General features: G+C 38.1%; 1 protein-coding gene across 1 annotated transcript in view; it reads left to right on the top strand.

Moving 5' to 3' along the window:
• LOC101787056 (intermembrane lipid transfer protein VPS13C-like) overlaps window positions 1–21,572 on the top strand; it is a 120,596-nt gene that overhangs the window by 78,381 nt on the left and 20,643 nt on the right. The window contains 13 exon segments of the mRNA XM_063243335.1: window positions 121–277; window positions 2,173–2,252; window positions 2,712–2,771; window positions 3,371–3,530; window positions 5,098–5,166; window positions 5,169–5,195; window positions 6,051–6,154; window positions 6,530–6,697; window positions 7,906–8,210; window positions 9,183–9,330; window positions 12,593–12,745; window positions 14,746–14,862; window positions 17,770–17,939. Of these exon segments, the coding sequence (XP_063099405.1) occupies window positions 121–277; window positions 2,173–2,252; window positions 2,712–2,771; window positions 3,371–3,530; window positions 5,098–5,166; window positions 5,169–5,195; window positions 6,051–6,154; window positions 6,530–6,697; window positions 7,906–8,210; window positions 9,183–9,330; window positions 12,593–12,745; window positions 14,746–14,862; window positions 17,770–17,939 (1,718 nt within the window).

The following is a 21,572-nucleotide window of genomic DNA, read 5'->3' as shown; positions in this document are numbered from 1 at the left end:
CAGTCACCAAAGAAGGTGGACGTTTTTACATTGTGTGACTCTCAGTGTTGTATCAGTGTCCTTATTAAATTCTTGTGCAGCAGTGAAATCGTGGGTGGTAATACTGGTGCATTCCTACAGGTTATGGTGATGCTGATGAAAAAGGCGGAAAAGAGTGGGAGGCCAGTGCACGAGCTCAGTGTCCTGCAGCTTGGAGTGGAAGCTAGAGTTCAAGCTTATGCCGTGACCGCTGAAGCTTATCTCCAGCAAGTCAGCATGCGGTGCCTGGATTTCACTGGTCAGTGAGTTATGCAGTAGGCAGGTGGTCTTCTGGATCGCCACCCCGCATGTGTCACCATAATCATTCAGGTTAAATGTATTGATGCGAAGGCATGTGACGGTTTAAAACCTACCATCTTACCTAGTTACACATACATACTCAGGTAGTGTAGAGTAGAGTATTTCTGGAGAAGGAGCCACTTGTCACTGTGTGTGATACTTCAGTACTTAGGAAAGGCACTGTTTCGTTGTAACTGTGCCACGAGAGCTGATCCATCAGGAGACCAGGACCTGGGTACATACAGGGACTTACTTGGGAAAGTTGAGTTAGTTTATTTGTTGCTATTCATTTCAAAATTACATGTATTTTAAAATTTCTTCTCATGTATATCACTATATGCTTATGAAAAAGGAAATTTCAGCAATACAGAAGTTTATGGAAGGAAAAATGTAACATAATCCAGAAGTCTCTTTTCCCCTCAAGTAAAAACTAAATTGTTGTTTTGTGAGTTTCTTGGATCTCCTAAATTCACTTTCTCTTTCTTAGTTTTAGTGTGCTAGTACATGTGCGTAGTGTGTAAAGTTCCCTTCCCTTGTGTGGAGTTGACACCTTACACCACACATCTTCATCCCCTTTCCCTTCCCTCCCTCACCTGTCCCCCACACTTGTCCCTTTCCTCTTCCTAAGCTGTCTTCATCTTTATGCTGGATTTCTCATAGAAAAGGAACAATGTGATATGAGACAACTTTTAAAAGTTTCTGGTGACATTTAAGGTTTATAAGAACTCTGTGGAAGAGCTTTAGGAAAACAAGCTTGTGCCGTGCGTGGTAGTGCATGCCTGTGACCCCAGCACTTAAGCGGCCAAGGCAGGAGAAGCTCTGGGAGTTCAAGGCCAGCCCGCACTACATAGCCAGGCCCTGTCTCAAAACAAAACAAGCTCATATTGAGAATAATCCATGCTTTTATGTATTTTATAGTTTTGTTCTTTATAGCATATAATATGTGATTTGCTCAAATCAGTAATATTAGTAGTATCAAATGTTACATAATTTTTAAATTATCTTGACTGTTTATATATATAAATATATATACACATATATATGTTGTTTCTTTCAGCTTTTAATGCTAATGAGACAATATGATGTTTACACATGTGTGTCTTATTTATTTTACTAATGAGTATGGTCTCAAGTTGTATCCTTTTACCTATAAAAGTCTCCAGTTTGTCCTTCTTTATGATTGAGTAGTGCTCCATTGCATAAAAACACTACATTTGTTTTTATCCATTCCTCAATCACTGGGTATTTAGGTTTTTTCCAAGATCTGGCTATTATAAACTGTGCTGCTATAAACATGAGTGCACATGTATCACTGTGGTATGATGTTCTTAATTTTTCTGGGAAGACACCCAGTTGGGAATAGCTAGACTGTGAGCCCTCCAATCCTAGATTTTTGAGGAATCTACACTGATTTCCCAGTGGTTGCACCAGTTTACATTCCCACCAATGTGAAGAAGGGTTCCTTTTTTCCCACAGCCCCTCCAGCATTTGTTATTGGTTGATTTCTTGGTCCTGGCCATTCTTTCCGGGGTGTGGTGAAATCTCAGTGATGTTTTCATTTGCATCTCTGAATGATCAGTGATGCTGAACATTTTTTCACATCTCACAGGTTATATAATTGACTGGTACTGGGTTTGTTGTTTTTAGGGATTTTTCTCTCTCTTTTCAAAGCCAGGCTTCTTGAAGCATGATTTCATATTTAGTGTAAAATTTACACTAAAATTTAGCAGTGTAATTCATATTTAGTGTAAAATTCTTAGTGCTGATGAACATACCTTAATGTAACTGGCTGTTCATGCTGTGTAAGAAGTGTGAGGCATTTGCAGTGCTGACCAGCCTGTCTCTTGCCCCCAGACGCAGAAGGAGGCCCTCTGCACATTGTGCGCTCCTCTCGCGTGACTAAGGAGCCGCTCCTGAAGATGGCCTTGACCAAGGTACCAGCTTTCTGTCTAACTCCTGAATATGCTAAGTTATGTCTGTTCCCTTCATGTTTAGTGCTCCAGTTTTTCTCCTTTGAAAGTGTGCTTTATCCTTGGGTTGACTGCGATGAATTTGAAAGCATCTGCACACACTCGTTAACTTTCTGGTTTCTCTAGGGAAACCAGACAAGTGGTTTGGACAAGTGGAACAGAAAAGCTGTGCTGTGTTCTGAAGCAGAGTGTATTATCATCCAGTACACAAGCATTTCCCCTGCAGTTCAGATTTGTCCATTAGTATTTCCTCCAGAGTAGTTCTTTTCATCTGTAGGATGGGAGATGTGGTTTAAATCATGTTCTTTACCTATAAGAAATGTGTTTTAATAGCATACTTTAATAAGTAAAAAATGGATGTTTATTCAGTACATGCAATTTTAGTGTTTGTAATCCATTGATTTAATTACCCACTGTTTGTAGGCAGACAGTGATGGACCGGAATTTAAAACTGTTCATGACAATACCAAACAGAGACTAAAGGTAAGCTGGTAATGATTAAATGTAGCTTCATAGCCATTTTGAGTTGTAAGGTTGTGCTAACATTAGAATATTGTGAAAATAAAAATAGATTAATTTTTGTCGATAAAGCCAGTGCATATAGAATTAAAATACACTTTTTATAAAAATTAATTTGATTTATAAAGAGATTGCTTGTTTCCCAGATGTAAATTGCTCTTTACTTATACAACAAATAATGTATTCTCAAGGAAATGCTGTCCATAGTTATTTGGCCTGATACTGATTCAGCATTAAATGTTAGCATTGTGTGTTGGCGTTAGGATTAAGGACGTTGTTCACATTCCCTTTGTGCAAATGGGTCAGTGTTGGGACGCTTCCTATACATTTTCTTAAAACTCAAACCCTGTGGACAATAGAATTATGTTTGCACACAGGAGTGGGAAGAGTATTGGTTTACTGACTGATTACAATTAACATAATAGTGTTTCTAAGAATTGATGCTGGTAGTAATTCATTTTTTTAAGGGCCTTTCTTTAATTGAACTGCTCTTGTGCTAGTTGTGTGTGTTGAAACTTAACACAAATGTTACTATGTCTTACTCTGCCTCTCTGTTTTCTTAGGTTTCATTTTCATCCTTAGACATATTACTTCATTTAGAAGCTTTACTTTCCCTTATGGATTTTTTGTCATCGGCTGTTCCATCCTCTGAGTCATCTTCTAGGAAGGAATCTGAGCTAAAACCACTTGTAGGGGAGTCCAGAAGTATTGCCATCAAAGCTGGTATTAATTTTTGAGTAATGGTCAAATGCTTTCTCTCATATAATACTGTAATGTATTTTAAGCTAAGAAGATACTTACTATCTTGATGTTACTCTACCTGATTTGACAGTTTAAGTTAGTTTTGAAAGAACTCAAAATTTTTCCTTATAGGATTATACATCAGTTTATTGAAATGTTTTAAATAAATGTTGTTTAATGGTGTGTTTTTTTTTATTTTACTGGCTAGATAGCATCTTTTTTGCATTGACATCTCTTTGCATTCTTCAGTGCAATAGAAATGAGGAAGGAAGAAGTTAAAGTTCGAATGCAGTCACGCATAGTTACAAAATTGTATTGCGCCCAGTCCTGTCTAGTGCTGAGCAGGCTTCAAGCCTTGTGCGCACTGAAGGAATCTCACAGAGAAGATGGACTCATTCTGTTTCTAAATAGATCTGGGGACATGTTTGCTAGGCAGATACCTTGAGCTGTGAAATGTTAGCTCTGAAGTATCTACAGTCAATAGAGAATGTGTATTGGTTTATAGAGCAAGCATCATTTTGGTTTTTCACATTGTATGATATGAACTTGTAACATACAGTAATTCAATTAGAATAGATTGGTATTACTGGGATCTTTAGAATAAAACTGTTATTACCATTACATCTGATACAAGGATCTGATTTTTTTTAACCTTGGAAGATAGCGAATTGTTCTAAACTATAGTAAAAACGTTTTACCCATTTTATTGTTAATTTGCTTGCAACAGCAGTACAGTATCTAGAGGTAATAGCCTTGGAATTCTTCTGTTATAACATAAATAGAATACATAGAAAAATAGTTGAATACATGAAAAATAAATATTTAAAATTACGATAACCTACAAGCAATTTTAATTCATAGAAACAGTCTTGTGGTTTTGCTGTATGATTGGTCTTCATGGTTTGATGTTGCCACATTTGGTATTAGGGAAAAAACCAGCTTATCATCATGTAATGGGGATTAATTACTAATACATATCCTGATGGTTTTGCAGTTTTATAGGAAAGAACTTTAAAAGAACTGTAGTCCTTTATATTTATATCTTATCCATTCTGAATTTATTTTACAATTCTTTATAGAGCCATTGCATATACTGTAGTAAAATTGGATTGCTTCCATAGTTAAATAACATGTATAATAAGTGCCATAGTAAATAAAATGAACTGTGTTAACTAGTCAACATATTTTAGTTCTGTATTAGTTACTGTTTTGATATAATATATGACAGGTTTTAAAATCAAACTTTTAGACGAATAGAATAGAATTCTAATTTAAAGTGTTTTATTTTATTCTGGAAGGAAAATCAGTGAAATTTTCATGTCATGAATAACACAATCAGGATGTTAACAGTAGTTATGTTTACTCTTAATGTGAAGGGAAACTGCTATTTTGGGTTGGTTTTTGAAAATTGACTCAAAGTCACATTTTATCTTAATGGAGAGCTTTTTGGCTCCTCCTAGTACAATTTTATTTTATTGAATTTGAGATTATTTTGTGTGTTCTATCATCTTTACACTTTGCCAATCACAAATTTTCTATTACTTTTTAGTATCTGGCACCATTTCTAAAGAGGATATGTTCGATTTAAAGGTTACAGCTGAATTAGATGCTATTAATGTTATTCTGTAGCTGATGTTAAAATACATGGTGAGTAATTCTATTTTGTTATATGAACATCCAGCAAAAGTGAGCTTGTAGGGGTGAATTTCTTATGAGTCAAACATTGTTTCCTTACACTGAAGGTTAAAGGTATATTTGGAAATGTTTGTAGTAAATTTGTTATAATTCTTTTCTGACTTGAGACATTCCATGTGTATTTTAAAAATTTCAGATTATATCTGAGGCCTTAATTTGTTTCTGTACTTGTATTTTTAGAATAATCTGATAATTGAGACATCGCAGAATTTTTAAAAAATAGTTTATTTATTTTGCCTTTTCCCCGTATGTAGCATAGGCAAAGGAGTTTCTGAAAGACACTTTGTGACCTTTTGATGTTGTCGGTTTGAAAGAAGAATGAAGCAGCACATTACCCTTCCTCCTCTCCTCCTCTTTTCCTTCTTTCCTGTCTTTCCTTTGTGGGATTGAATCCAGAGGCTTTCCACTGAGCTATACTCTCACTCTAGTTTTTAAACTTTTTGTAATTTTGAGCCAGGAGAACTTAATTTCTTCTGAAGTTGCTCAGTTGCCCTGGCTGGGCTTGAATTTGGGATCCTCCTGACAGCTTTCCGGAGTACTGGGGTTATAGGCCTCCACCTCCAGGTCTGGCTAGGTGTTTTGTTTATTTGGGTTTAAACTCACAACTTTTATGTAAGATGCATGAAGTACTTAAAGGTGTAACCTGTCTTACATACCTCATACGTGAATACTGGTATAACAATACCAGTATGTCTAATAATAGCTTGTGTTGACTCTGTATGTTAGTAGTATGTTACTGAACACAGCACTGCTCACTTGACTCATCTGGATTGAATGAATCCTTTGTGAAAGTCTTGCCTTCCCTAGGAATGGACGCCTCTGTTTCTGTGAAGCCAAAACAGACTGATATGTTTGCCAGACTTCAGAATATCATAGTAACAAATGTTGATTTGAAGTCCATTCACAAAAAGGTAGAAATTGATTTCTCAACTGAAATGTCTTCTGTGTTTTATATTTGAGATGCTTTTTTGTTGTTGTCCAATGCATTTACTAGTCTGTCACATGAGGCCTTCTCTAAGGGTGGGGATATAGATGGTGACCACCTGCTTTCCTGTCATGTGCACACTAGGCCTTCTGGTTACTTCTGAAAGTGCAGTGATGGACTGATACTGCCTTTAGTAAAGGGTTTTTTATAACGATAGGAAAAAAGTTACTGTCAAATAAGTTGGGTTAACTAATAATGTTTAAGGCTGAATCGGGGGTCACTTTCTCTAATGAGGAACTTTGTGATACAGAGAAGGGCCTGCAACTCTCCGGTGCCAAAGCCAATGATCTCATTCTTTCAGGCTGTCTCCATCTTGGGAGAGGAAGTCTTTCGGTTCCAGATGACTTTGTATCCAGACGCCACAGAAGGAGAAGCCTATGCCGACGTGTCTAAAGTGGATGGCAGACTTAGTCTCAAAGTGGGTTGTATTCAGATCGTTTACGTTCATAAATTCTTCATGTCTCTGTTGGTAAGTGTATGTTTCAGTATGTGTTTATTTCTCATTGGGACCTAAATAATTGCCTGTACTCCTGAACCCAGGGAGTCCAGGTCTTCACAGTGGGCTGTGTTAAACACCCAAACACCAGCCAGATTACTGCAGTCAGAGATCTTTAGATGATGGTTAACTAAGTGAATTTTAAAACTCATTGGTAAGTACACAAGCTGTGTTTCTCCAGCATTTTTTTAGGTGTGTATTTTACAAGTGCTTTTTAATTTAGGACTTTTTAGTAGTACTTGTTTATGGGAATGCTTGTAGAGATGTTTAGCTAAAAGAACTTTTAAAGGAAGTTTGGCAAGTATCTTAAGAACTAATATTAGAATTTACAGCTTTTGCTTATATTTGTGATCACTAAGACCATAGAATTCTTTTGTTTTTATCCGTCATGGAAGTAGCCTATGCTGAAAAGTTTTAAGTCTGCTTACTGCTTTTAGCAGGGTTGCTAACCAGAGCTTATCTTTCATGAATTTCTCTCTGAACTGTCATGTTCACTTGTGTAGAAAGTGAGTTATTTCGGGAGAAGAGGAAGAGATTAAGTTTATGACAAATGGTGGATATTAAGAACATGAGTTGTAAGAGCAACTGTTTCTTTGCTGGGAAGAATCTTTCTGGTTGCGTGGAGATGAAAATGCATCCTACCTAAATAAAGAAGTTTTGATTCTTAGTCATGATTGCAGAATTGTAGGTGGTTAACCATTTGTGTCCATCCATATGCAGTACATTAGAAACAAACTCAGTAATAAGCTTCCTGAACCCTCATTTTTAAAAGTAGACTGTATTTACTGCGACCTAGAGGTACAGAATAGAACTTACTGTTGGGGAGATAAAGTGCTGTCCTCCATTCCTTTCCTTGCATGTGGCATAGTTACTAAGAAACATTTTAAAAAGAATTATATCAGAACTTCATCATAAAATTAATGGTTAAAAATAGAAATAAAAAAAGAATAAAAAATATAAATGAAAGTTAAGAATCTTTACTCCCTGGAGGTAGCTGTTGTTAATAGCGCAGGGTATATCTTCCTAGACTTTACTCTTCTCCACGTACACAATCATAAATAATCTCTTTTATTATGCTTATTTAGTTGTTCATTTTGCAGCACGTACTTTTGAAAGTGTTTTCCTTTGGAGAACAAACATCTTTTGGGGGGAAGTCTTTAACTATCATTCTCTTCCAACAGAATTTCCTCAACAACTTCCAAGCTGCCAAGGAAGCTTTGAGCACGGCTACCATGCAGGCTGCAGAGAGAGCTGCTTCTAGTGTGAGGGACTTGGCCCAGAAGAGCTTCCGCCTTGCGATGGATGTGGACCTGAAAGCACCGGTTATTATTATCCCTCAGTCTTCAGTGTCGTCTAACGCTGTGGTGGCAGATCTCGGTTTAATCAGCGTGGAAAACAGCTTTAGCTTGCTTCCTGTAGAACGTTACCCTTTCCCTCCAGTCATTGATAAAATGAAGGTCCAACTCACTCAATTGAAGCTGTCCAGGTAAAATTATGTGTGTAACTGTCATAATTTGCTAGAAAGAAGATTTTTACATAGTTTTCCTAGGATTAAAATAGTGATATTTTACTCTCATTGTTTAATTATGAAACCTTAATCATTTTTGACTAATTGTCAATATAATGGTGTGCTTTATAGTATCTGTATTTTGTAGTACCAAGTTTAGAATGTTATTTTCCATTCTGTGAAAACTTACATGTTAAAAGATATCAGCTTACTAGCTGGGATTAGTGGTTCATGCCTGTAGTACTTGAAGCAGGAGGCTCACTTGAGCTCACAAGTTCCAAACTATGCTGTGTATTATAGCAAGAGCCTATCTCAAGGAACAAAGAAAAAAAATTTATGGAGAATGCTACAGAATGTATGTACTTGCTCAGAAATACATCTTCATTTCATTTGCTCATAGCTAGTTCTTCCTAAATTTGTAGTGAGATTTAGTATTTGTAGTGTGGTGCTTAAAGGATTTTTGAATCCAGATGGGAAGGTGTTGACTCTGTTTAGCGGCCAGAGTTCTTATTTCCTCGTGCAAATGGCTGTTTGTAGGCAAGTTAGAAATGTTTATTGCCATGTGAGTCACTTTAGATTTGATGTGTTTTTCTCTTTGGATTTGGAGAAGTAACATATTGAGGACTGAGTATATGATTGCTTCATTTATTTTGTTTTCACAGAGTACAAATATGAGATACTAGCTGCTGTATCATATAGTTTTTGTGAAAGATAGCAAATGATACAGTGATAATTTCTGGAAGTTATGTCTTTGTTTTAGATAACTATATATAAACTTTATTCTGATTTGCTCTGATTTATGGAAAGAAATATGTTCTAAAAGAGTTCTGATAGTAGCTTTTATGTATTTAGGAAGGTGCCTTGTGGAAACTCTTAAACAGTGTGGGATATTGTCATTTTAAATGTCAATTTAAAGCGTATATGGAAGCATGATCTTGTTTCTCCTCTCAGAACTATCTTGCAAGCTGACTTGCCACAGGATGACATTGAAATCTTAAAACCAGTAAACATGCTTTTGTCTATACAACGAAACTTATCAGCAACCTGGTACATGGAAATTCCCGGGATCGAGATAAAAGGAAAGTTAAAACCTATGCAGGTATGCGGATCACATGAGATAGATGGCCATTGTAGGTGGACCTTCATGGTGGATCACAGTGCAGTTATAGTGTATTAAAAGAGATGCTTTGTATCAAGTGAGAGCACCCTTGTCGCTTGCTCTTTTATTACATTTTAATTAGCTGTGTGGTAAAACTAGCAAGAACGTTGAAAGAGCTGGTACAGTGGCTCAGGTTTCAGGCCAGTTGGTGCAGTTGAGGGCCTGCAGATGTAGCCCTGTGGGGGAGCACTTGACCTAGCAACATGCGTGTGTGTGTGCACACATGCACACACAGGAGAGGGGGTGGGGACTAAGATAAACCTGTTGAGTCTGCTGAAACTACTGTTCTTAATTTTGGAAAATTAAAATTTTAGTGCGTTTAAATTGTAAGAGAATGAAAAGTGATGTTCACGTACCACAGAGATTTTTTAGTTGTGATTTTCTTTTTAAATTAAAGTTTTTCGATTGACACAATATTTGTACAGCGACGGAGTAGTATTTTCAGGTGTAGGAAGCCTCCTGGAGTATCACTTTGAGTAGGCAGAGGTTTGTGTTGGTAGCAGAGCAGTGAAGCAGCGTCTCAGAGGCAGTCTTTGCAGGTGTTGTGCCAGCTCCCGGGAGCAGGAGAGACCGGGGACAGGAGCTATGGGAGTGTACTAGCCCTGTGGTTCTCAAGTACCCGTGTGTGAAGTGGGAAGCTCTACAGCACGTGTCAAGATAGTGGGGAGAGAGGAAGCAAATTGAACGAGTGAAAAGCCAACCAAACTATAATGTCAGTAGTTTTGGTATCCGTGGTTATTCTAGGTTGGTTCTGTGATAAGAAGGGGTTGGAGGAGCATTTAGGAAGGCATTTAAAGTAGAAGCTTGTTGTGCAAATGGAAGGTTTTTAAGTAGATGTCCCAGTGAGTACAAGTAGATGTATTAAATGAAAGAGTGGTTGAATGATTGATACTCCAGAGCATGGGTTCTTTCTTTCAGTTCACAGAGCACTACATATTGCAGAGTTTTTTCTCTGAAGTTGTAGGGTAGTCTGTATTCCAGACAATATCTTCTGTGCCTCAATTTCTCCTTATTGCTAAGATATTAGATTCCAGGACAATATTTGATTCTTCCTTTCAAAGATTGTAGAGTTACAGATTTCCTGAAAGCAAAAGTAAAATGTAAATGTCTGTCAATGGGACAATGTGGATAAAATTATAATTACTCACATTTGGGAATTATAAAGCATCTAAAATAAATGAACCAGAATTATAGCATATCTTAAAGATAAAAATGAAAAAAATTAATTGCAAAATGATAGTACAGTTTTATGTTACTTGAAAATATTTTAACAAGCAAGGGTTGCATAAGTTATAGGATATGTAGTAATGGTAAATGTTAGAAAGCATTCATGAAAATAATTGTCGTACTCGGGATGGAGTCTTTCCATGGATGTGGGAACGGGCTCTCACAGAGTTGCATGGAGGATTCAGCTATGTCTGTAAAGGGAAAAAGATCTGAAGGAAATGTGGTAACTGTTAAGATTTGATGAAGCCAGGTGGTAGGCACATGGGAGGATTATAGTATTTTCTTTTTCTTTTATGCTTGAAATATATCAAAAGGAAAAAGGAAAAAAGCAGTAAATCCAGCAGGTTAGCATCAAAGTATGATCATTATTTTACCCAAAGGGGTCTTGTTAATTCAGTAGTGCAGCCACACTGGATAACATTTCCACAACCCGATCTGTCAGTGAGTCAGGCCTGTTGAATCACTTAGGCTTTGGGCACGGTTCGTGTAATTTCCTGGGTCAAGGGTGCTGCTGAGAAAGATATCAGGCAAGTGACACCAATAAATTCTTTTCAGTATATTGTTTGACAGTTCTTGAAGAACTCTGGGGCCACCTTTCAGAATTATCCTGTAGCCTTCCTGAAGGTCGGTGTAGTAGGCGATCTATAGCACTTTTGTTCAAAGCACACAGGGTGGTGAGGTCAGCTGCCCTTTGGGCTACTGTGATAACTTGGTTGGTATCCAGATAGGAATGGACACTGAGGAAGTTCTAAGGAATTGGTGTTTTTCCTGTTATCCAAGGACCGGGGCTGGAAACAAACAAGAAGTCCCTGATCATTGCCTTGTGCAAAAGTATCTCCTTATTTTCGTTGAGGAGGGGTACTAGGCAGTGTTGCAGGCTGAAGGGATCTAATTTAGGGGACACAGGTTACCGTCGCATCCGGAAGTTAACTGTGCACGTGTACGTGTTGGTGTGAGACCATGTGTAAGTTCTGAAAACAAAGTTTTACGATTCTGGTGTTTGGAAGTGAAATTTACAAAAGATAGAATAAGAAAGTACTGATTTAATAGACTTTAATAGCCAGTAGCAAGTGTGTTGTTCTGCAACACTGTGTAAGGAAGATACTACTATTCTTGTTTTAAGACTAACAGACTTGATGTAAGAAAGCTAAGAAAACCCGGCCAGCATCCCAGCTTGAAAGTGTTAGGGTGCTGCAATCAGATCTACTTGAGTCCGAAGCCTTGCTGTTTTGTATTTTTATAAATATAAAATACTCTTTTGTAAAGTTAAAAGATGAAAAGATGCTACCTTCCTAGTGTGTGTTTTGGTTTTAGAAAATCTTTTGTAGTTATGTTCGTTGTTATTGTAAAAGGTATTATTTTTGATACGTTAAGATAGTCTATGTATGTCCAGGTGCATATGTACTGTGTGAACAGAGCTACAGAACAGGAGAAAATCTTATTTTCTGTTGGAGACTAGAAATCAAACTGTACCATCTGGTGTTGAACTTGTTGGAGCAGAGTGAATACCGTAGGAGGAGGAGCAGATGGGGCCTGGAAGAGAGATGGAGTGGGCGTGAGAAGGTGGGATCTTGGAAGTGAGTTCAGGCCTGTGAAAGGGACAGCTAGGCGGAGGCCAGGCAGCATGGTGGTGAGGCAGGGCCTGGCTATGGGCAGAGCAGAGGGTGCCTCCCAGGAGAGGTGTCTCACACTGGACAGGTGGCAATCTTCTCTCCACTCCTCCTCCCAACTCCCAGTCTGTCCATCACCATCTCTGTTTCTCTCTCTTTTTATTTTTGCAGTGCTGGGGATTGAACACGGGTTGCACATGCTAGGCAAACACTCTGTCAGTGAGCTACAATCTCACCCCATCTTTATTTTTAAAAAGATGCAAACAGTTGGTTAAACTTAATTATGTATGTATGTATGTATGTATGTATGTATGATATTCTGGATTTTTTATTACTTTATATTGACAGTTATTGCCTGTTTCCAGGTTGCTCTCAGTGAAGATGACCTAACAGTTCTAATGAAAATTTTGCTGGAAAATCTTGGGGAAGCTTCTCCACAGCCAAGCCCTGCACTGTCTGCTCAGGAGGCTGTGAGAGTGAGGAAAGATATTCCAAGTGGACCAGACTACCTGAGAGGTAGAAATAGATGAAGATGCTTGCTTGATGACTGAAACATTGTTGTCGGTACCCTCTTTATACTGAGTGCCCTTTAATTTTGCATTCCTTGTTGGGCAGTGTACTGGGGAGGGCCTGTGGCAGCTGCCTCTGGAAACTCCCAGGGGGAGGGGATCTGCCCGTCATCTGTGACGAGAGGATGAGCCTCATTCTTGCCACATGATCCGTGTTTGCCCTGACTTGTGAAAGCTGCATTTGCAGAATTCCCCAGGCACTGAATTTGGGATCATTTGCAGGCAGTGCACACCGAGAGGAAGTCAGTAGGCAAGCAGTGTGGCCTGGTCCCAAAGTCCTTGGGAGAGAAAAGGGACTTGGTGTGGTGTCACCACCCGTGGGTGACTGAACCCTGAGAAAGAAGCTTTACTTACCTGATGTGGAGAAGGATACAGTCATATGAACTTCAGCTCTGTTTCATATTATTAAACTGAACTTTCAGAAAGCACTGAACCGGGCTGGGGGTTTAGCTCAGCAGCATAAGCGCCTGCCTTGAAAGCAGGCAGTCGTGAGTTCGATCCCCGGTACCGATAAACAGGAAAAAGACAAAAAAAAAAAAGCACTGAACCTTTTAAATTCAGCCATTTTTAAATGATAGTTGTTGTAGAATAAAAGTTTCTTTTACTTGCTTAAACAGATTCTATCAAATATAGTTTTTTGAAGTCATTAGAATGAACACCAGATGTTTTATTAGAATGCAAATAGGTTACTATTTCCATGCTGAAAAGAGGAAGTACCCTTTGCTTTTGTAATAAATGGTGCTGGGCGGTTATGTATGTGCTTGCAAATGCTCTCAGATCATCCCAGTTTAATTGGTAAAACTGCCAAGAAATAATACCATACTAACACTGCTTATATAGGTGGACTGACATGTTTTGGAATTAGGGATACCACAGATGATGGGAACATTTTGCAGAACAGGTTTCTGGTCTAAGTAGATAGTTACTTGTATTGCATAGCTTGGTGAGGCCAACACGTTCTCCTTCATTTGGCTTTATACTGCCTTCTAAAGTGCTGGGGGAGCAGAGTGTCTCAGACAGGAGCTGTGTAGACATGAACAGAGCATACATGACAGGCATGCTTTTTGGTTAATGATCTCGTTAGATCCGCCTGTGATCAGATTTGTTTTCCATTCTCACTGATGTTCATGTGGAACTTGGGAAAATTTGAGTTCAGATGCGAGCCACAGAGGTGAAGATTGCAAAGGTGGTGAAGATTGGAATGTAAATTATTTTTAGGAAAAGTGGAGAAAAAAAGACTTTCCAGTTTGGAGAAACCTACCTGGTTAAAATTATGGAGTGCTTCCTTTTGTAGAATTTGTAAGATAAGAAGCTCCTATACTGTAACCAATAGAGAGAAACAGTCTCTGAGAGAATCATTGAGTCTCTTTGCAACTGAAGGCAGGCTTTGTCTGTCCTGTCTAAAGATGAGAAAAAAGACTAAATTTTTCTTGAAGTCTCTCTCATCTCAAAATTCCTAAGTTTCCCCCCAGCTTCCATCATATTTGAGCTCTGATGCTACCGCTGAGTTATATCCTATACTTTCTGAAGGCAGAGGTGAGCAGTGTGGGTATTTAAAGGTAGTAAGACTTGTGCTCTTCAGCAAAGCTTTTACTGCCTAACCTGGACCCACATGTTCCGGCTTTCTGTGCCTTCTGTCTCGTAACCTCTTGAGGATGGTTGGAAACAGGCAGGTGAAAATGCCTTGATATGAAAAATGATAACAAGTGATCTTACACTGAAGAACTGTTAAAACTGCCTTGAAATACTGTTTAGTCTCCCCTTTGCCACTTTGCCCTGTACTAAATATAAGGTAATCATTGCTGCTTTTATATACTGTCACATAATATGATTTAAAGAGTACTGGAAGGAATAACATAAATTTAGTACAGCAAATTATTATCTCAGCTTTTAAAATATGTATGAAATAATGTGCTTACTTAAAATCTTTATAATTTTAATTTTCATGTTTAAACCATGAGAACAAGAAGATTTGACAGACTTCTTTGGACCAGACCGTCACACTCCAATTTGACTTTCATTTTGCATCTCTGTCCATTATCCTTTATAACAGTGACGTCAGTCAGGTATGTAGTAAAGTGTCTGGTGGGGATGCATTGTTGCTCTTGGTATTTGTTTTAAGAATAGTTGCCTGCCTGCCTGCTGAGGAGAAGCAACAAGGAAGCCATCCCCAGGCCTCTCTGCCAACCCCTCAAGCAGCTGGATGCCACACGGGCTCAGAGAACAATAGCTAAAGTAGGGAAGCAGCCTGGGGCCGGTAGTCTGAGCAGCTGTTAGGGGATAACAATGTGCAGTATAGTAACAATAGTGGATTTCCTACTGTCCTGTCACTGTTTTGTTTTGTTTTGTTTCATTTTACTGTTCTGTTTTACTCTCTTTAAAATTAAAAGAAAACACTAACGTTTTGTCACTTAAGTATTCATTAGGAAGTGTTAAGGTATCTGCCAGTGTTGGTTGTCCTGTGCCACATGTGCATGTGCTGATTCTGCTGCCGGTCTTCTCTGGATTTCTATTTTTAATCTCAGTAGGCCAAGGTATACCAGTTCTTTCTAGCTAACATGGACACCAAAGTGTGTTTTGATCTGCACTAATAGAGGATTTTTATATGTGCAATTAATTATATGTTCCATTTTATGACATAGCTAAATACATATGTGTAGATACCTATTTAAGAATAATTTAATGGCTTTAGAGCTTTGGACAATTATTCTGAAATTCATGATTGTCTATGAATGTAAACAGTGATTGTGTTTCTATAAAATGAATGTTATATATAGTGAATTTGTATTAATAATACTATTAATAAATTTAAGAACCAAAGTCTAATTCTATAATGGTAGACGCTAATGTTTCAGTGGTGTTTTTGAAGGCTGTTTTTTTTAATTATATTCTGTCCTATAATATTTTTATTCTATCAATTATGCCATATGTTAATACCTATTGTGCATATGTAATTCACATAAATCTATGAGTTTTTAGGTATTACATCTGTTAATGTGCATTTTCATATACTGATTTCATACTGTTTTCTAAGATTAAAGCAGTATACTATTTGTACGTTGTTACTGTTGAACTTTGGTTTAGTGTCCATGATTTATGCAGTGAGCTGTCTTAATTTCTGCTGTCCAGTCTGCGTGAAACCATCAGAGAATGTCCTTACAGGAAAGGAGCAGTTAAAAGAACCTTGATTTCATCTAAGGACTACTATCTGTTGGTTCCTCAGCCTTCAAATTTTCATCTCTTCTTTTACTTCTTTCCTTGTTTACTTTTTGTATTCTTTTAGACACTGAGTACCGTCAAGCTTTTCTTGTCAGTGTACATTGTCCTTTCCTGTCTGTTTTCACTGCTGCTTGTTGTGCAAGACTCTTCCTCAGCTCACACTTGTACTGCAGTGGCTTTGTTTGATTTGTCTTAGACATTGGTGCAATGTCCAAGTGTCATAAGTATATCTCCAGTGGCCACTTATAACTTCCCGTTCTCCTTACAGGGGTTCTGTCTTACAGTGTGTGAGTGTCCCCTTAGGAAACAATGGGTCTCCAAGTTGTCTACATCAGGAGCCATATTAGGAAAGGTAGTGTCTTGTGATCACTAGTTGTGACTCGGGTCATTTCTGTCAATAGTTAAAGAACAAAAATTGCAAAATAGTTCTCTCTTCATAAGGTGAAGGCATTCAAAGCTTACTGGCAGTAATGTCATTTTAACCTACTTACATGCAGTCTCCTACCTGGAATGAAAGGAATTGTGGCCTTCTAACCACTGTATCTGACTGCAGGTCATTGGTGCTATTCACAAAGCCATGGTGTCTAGTGAGCCACTGTGGCTGATAAGGTTGTTGGTTGATCAGTTGGGTCAGGTCTGTTCTTTGTAAAATCTGGGCTTACCTGGAGTATGTGGACTTACGTTATGGTGGAATGAAGACTGAGGCCCCCATTTCTAGAACTGAAAGTGCAGATCATCATTTGAGCCCTAAGGCATCCATGTTTCCTTCTATCCTCATTCCCTATGTTGTTTAACTAGAATGTTCAAGCTTATAGTTTTCCCCCCATGTAAGACCCAACTGGAAGATAATACACCTTGAAAACTGGAGACCAAAATTGTCATCCTAATCCACATATCCTCACTTTACCCCCCTTAAAGAGCAGCAAGAGTGTAGTGATGGCAGGTAAGGGACAGATAGGCTGTTGGGGCTGGCATTTTTCATCTCTGGTTTCCAAGGCTGATTATTTTTTGGCTAGGTCTCATTTCCAGGGAAGGAGGGCAGGTGCCCTGTGCCCTGAGAGTGCCTCACATGCTCACGCTTTCCCCGTGTGGACATCTTTCCCTTTATCTGGTCTTCCTCATTCTCCACCACACAGTTATGTTCTTAACCTGCAGCCTACAGTAATTAATTTTACCTCTCCGAGTTTTTACTGTTTGTACTTTTTTATCTAACTACTTTATATGCTTTGTGGAAGTTCGGATGCTAATAAATATTAATAAAAATTAATATATATCGCAAGGTATGTAGTTATGTACAACTTGTAGCATCTCGTTGGACTGTTATTTTTAATGTACTTCTAGTTTATTCTTTCAACTAAGGTGTAAAATCACTGAGATCAACAGTAAGGCTTATTTTTTCTTATGAAGTCCCTAGTTCTTATCACTGTTGTTTACAGAAGAGCTCATTAATGTTTATTAGCTGAATTGCATATTATCTGATAAAACTATTTGCTAATTAGTCACACTTACTTCAAACTATATCAGGTTACTTTTAATATATTAACTATTGTTGAGGATCAGGACACATACGCATTTATTTGTATGTACGTATGTACTCATAGACAATGCGTAACTGTTCCATTTCTGTGTTTTCCCACCTGTGCTTTGAAAATTTATGAGATTGATTTGTGTTTTAGCTCTGGGTTAAATATGTTTAATAATATTACATGATTTTTAAAGCTAATTGATTCTTTTGTTTGAAAAATGTACCACAGGAGTCCAAACTTGCATTTCGTAATGATAGTTTTCGTCTCGGTGAGCTCAGACTGTACCTGATGGCCTCTGCAGGGAAGATGTTCAAGGATGGCTCAGTGAATGTCAGCCTTAAGCTGAAGACATGCACGCTTGATGACCTCAGATAAGGCATCGAGAGAGCCACGTCCAGGTCTGTCAGTTCGCAGGGTGCTGGATGCCACTCACGGCTAACCCTGAACCTGGCATCACTGCAGGCTTTGCTGTGCTTGGGTTCTTCAAAAAATATTTGTGTCTTTTTGGTCAGACCTTTAATCTGAATTGCATCAAGAAGTAATGCTAATATCAGATTCAGCTGCTGGGATGGTTATATTAAATGAAAGTTTATTAATAAATTGGAGTACTGTCTTAAAAATGGAACTACCACAATGTGAGTTTCAGTAGTTAAATATGTGGTGATATATTTTTTCAAATTATCTCCATTCACCAGAATCATGTTTTAAAAATCCTTAAAGTTATGACTTTTTCCTTTGTCTTATTTTGTCTGTCTTTTAAAACATTTCTACAAAATTTCTGTCACTTTTAATAGGAGTAGAATCCCAAGCATAATCACATTATCAACACATTTTTGACAGAATCAGCCTACTGTGAAGTTAGAAACGTGTAACTTCAGTAGCCTAATAATTTTTTATTCCTTTTTGAAATAATGAGACATGTACTATTTTTTACTTACTGGTTTTCTTTGGAGAAAAGCTGTGTTGCTACTTACTCTTGTATTCTATTGAGTACGTATTGGATAGTGCTAAACCCCGTATTTCCTGGAGAAATAAATGAGTAGCGTGGCCATGCAGCAGTTTTTCTCCTACGGGAATTTTACGTCGAGGGAACTGTCCGCAGCTCTCTAGATGGGGTGATAAATGTCGAAATCTGTTAGGTAGCCTGGTCTTTACATTACATGTGGAGCTGCATAGGAACTGTCATTGCAGACCCTTTTTTTTTTTAAATTTTATTTAAGGAGAAAAGAAAAAAAAGCAGAGAAAGGGTACAAGTTATACAGATTTACAGAAAAAAAAATGAACAGTAGGAAATCACTAGTTAATGGATTACATATTGTCATCTTAGAAATAATTGTTCAAGTCACAAAATTAAAGCTTGTAAAGTGGACATTCCATCAATGATACTGCAAACAGTTCTGTTCAATGATCCAATAAAACTCTGTGATATCATTTTCTATCTTATACACTTAAATATACATGCAGTTATATAGTTTAGAGCACTTTCTTTTCCTCTCTTTTGTACAATGACTATTACACATTTTGGGTTTCATTGCTCCCATGGTTCTTATTACTTTTTTGGAAGAGAGTAAAACCAAATGTGACATAACAGAACAGAATCGGTCAAGTCAAAAGGGTGGACATAATAGATAATGTAAAAACATAATACAAGGTGATCAACAATGGTTACCATAATGCCTCCCGTTATCTCTAATAGAATTGCCTATATCGTTAGTTATAATACAATTGAACAAAACAGTAAAGAAAAAAACCGACAAAACCAAAACATTGGAGACATTGTAGGTCTTCAAAAGTAGATAACAGTCAATGAGAATGGGCATTATAATGAATCTCATTATCTTCACCGCTGATGCCTAAACTTTCAAACCTGATACTATCCAGCAAAACAGAATAGGGGAACATCAGTTAAAAACCAGATGGTGAGAGTAATACAGGGCTTTAAATCGAGGTAATGGAAAGTCAAAGTGGGTTACTATAATATATCCTGCTCTTTTTTTTCCTTAAATTAAAAGGATAAAAATAAAAAAGTAAATAATGGAGTGGAGATTGAGATAAAAGAGGGCATAACAAGGAAACAGCGCCGATCAAAACCTAGCCATTTAAGCAGAATAGTGTTTCACCACCAGATAATCCTGACCTAAAAGTAGTTACCATATTGTCTCTTTCCTTGAAATCTTTGAGCACAACTTCGTATACTGTAGCATTAAGTATATCAAAACAATGTAAAACCATTTAAGAGAATGACAGCATTACAGAGTATTTAGAATCGACTAACAGAAAATGAACAATGGTTTCTGTATAATCTCCTTGTCTTTAAAAGGTTTTTGCTTATACTATCATACATAATAAAATCCAATAAGATACAACCTATTTAGACCATTGGAGACAGAAGGACAAAGGCTAGATGAGACTTCAAAACAAGATGATGCTAAATCAGAATTACCTATTAAGATGTCATTTTCTCCAAAATAGCTGTTCCTATCATCCAATCTTCTCTGCCTCATTTCTGTTGAGCTGTTATTCTGTTAGTAGCTGTCAGTTTGTCTTCCTCATTTTGTTCTCTGCTCCATTCGTTGTGGCCTCCCCGCCACTATTTCTGGATTCTTTGTATTTTTCTTTTTTTAGAATATCCTGCAATACTCTCTGTAGAGTTGAATTGGTGGTTGCAAATTCCCCCAGTTCCTCTTTATCCTGGAAGCACCTTGTTTTTCCATCAATTTCCAGGGACGGTTGTGCAGGATATCTCAATCTCGGCTAGAGATTATTATCTTTCAAAGCTTGAATTATTTCCCCCCACGCTCTTCGTGATTTGATGGTTTGTGCAGAGAAATCTGCTGTAATTCTGATGGGTGCTCCCTTGTAAGTGGTCTGTTTCTTGTCTCTGACAGCTTTTAATATTCTGTTCTTGTATTGAATTTCTGGAATTTTTATTATTATATTCCTGGGTGTTGCTCTGTTTGGGTTGTAGGTAGCTGGGGTCCTGTATGCCTCATACATCTGAGTATCTTTACCTTTTGCTAAATTAGGAAAATTCTCCTGGATTATTTCTGTGAGTAGCTTTTGAAGTTCACTTGTTTGTGTTCCTACTTCTTCTTTTATGTTCTTGATCCTTAAGTTATGGATCCTCTTATCATCTTCTTGTCTTTGTATTATTGCTGTTTGTTTCTTTGTTATTTTTAAGAAGTTTTCCATTTCATTCTCCCATATTACAAGTCTGCCCTCCAGTTCAGATAGTCTGTCCTTAGTTTCTTTCAAGCTGTTATGCCAGTCTTCGATAGACTTCTTAATTTCTTGGTAGTCCCTTTGAACCTGCTTCACGTACTCTGTGCTTTCTGTTTTCTTCATCAAACAATTCTCCCCTCTTTTTCTGTTCTTCCATTCCACCATCTGTTTTTTCCTGCGTGGTGCTTAGCATTTCTCTAACTATTCTGCATACTTCTAGCTTCAGGTCATTGATAACTTCATTCCTGAATTGGTCTATGAGGCTCTCTATATGGCGCTTAATGTCTATTGGTGCGCTGTCCGCTATTGCCTGTTTCTAAGAATTGGGGGCCGAGGAGCCTTTCTTGTTGCTGCCTTTTCCCATGTTCTCTGTTCCTTATATATATGCAAGCTTACATAGGAGGCCCAACTTCCCTCCCTGTCAGCCACAGCCTGATCGAATTGTGCTGGCTAGGTGTTCCCGCTCACCGCTGGGCACCAGGGAGTTACGGACCAGGCAGCCTACACGTCTCCCCTCCCGGCCACCGTCAGGCTCTGGGATCTGGGTTGGGCCAGCCTACTGGGTCCGCCGGCAGCATCACGCAGGCCAGGCACTGTTCACCAATCCCGCCCGCGAGGGGAATGTGTGGTTGGAGTCACCACCACGCCCTGCTCCCGTAGGACTGCTCGGGCCCAGAAAATCCTCCGCTGGAGTCAAACTGTGGTGGAGTGTCAGTTTCTCTCACTCACCTCGCCACAAGTCAGTACACGCCTCCCTGCCCGTTCTGTTTTCAACTCCGTTCACAGACTCCCGTTCTCAGAGCTTCCGC

This window comes from Cavia porcellus, unplaced genomic scaffold (assembly GCF_034190915.1).
Source record: "Cavia porcellus strain 051 isolate PalLab524CR breed Dunkin Hartley unplaced genomic scaffold, mCavPor4.1 scaffold_38, whole genome shotgun sequence".
NCBI classification, from domain to species: Eukaryota; Metazoa; Chordata; class Mammalia; order Rodentia; family Caviidae; genus Cavia; species Cavia porcellus.
This window is presented reverse-complemented; position numbering and strand designations above follow the sequence as displayed.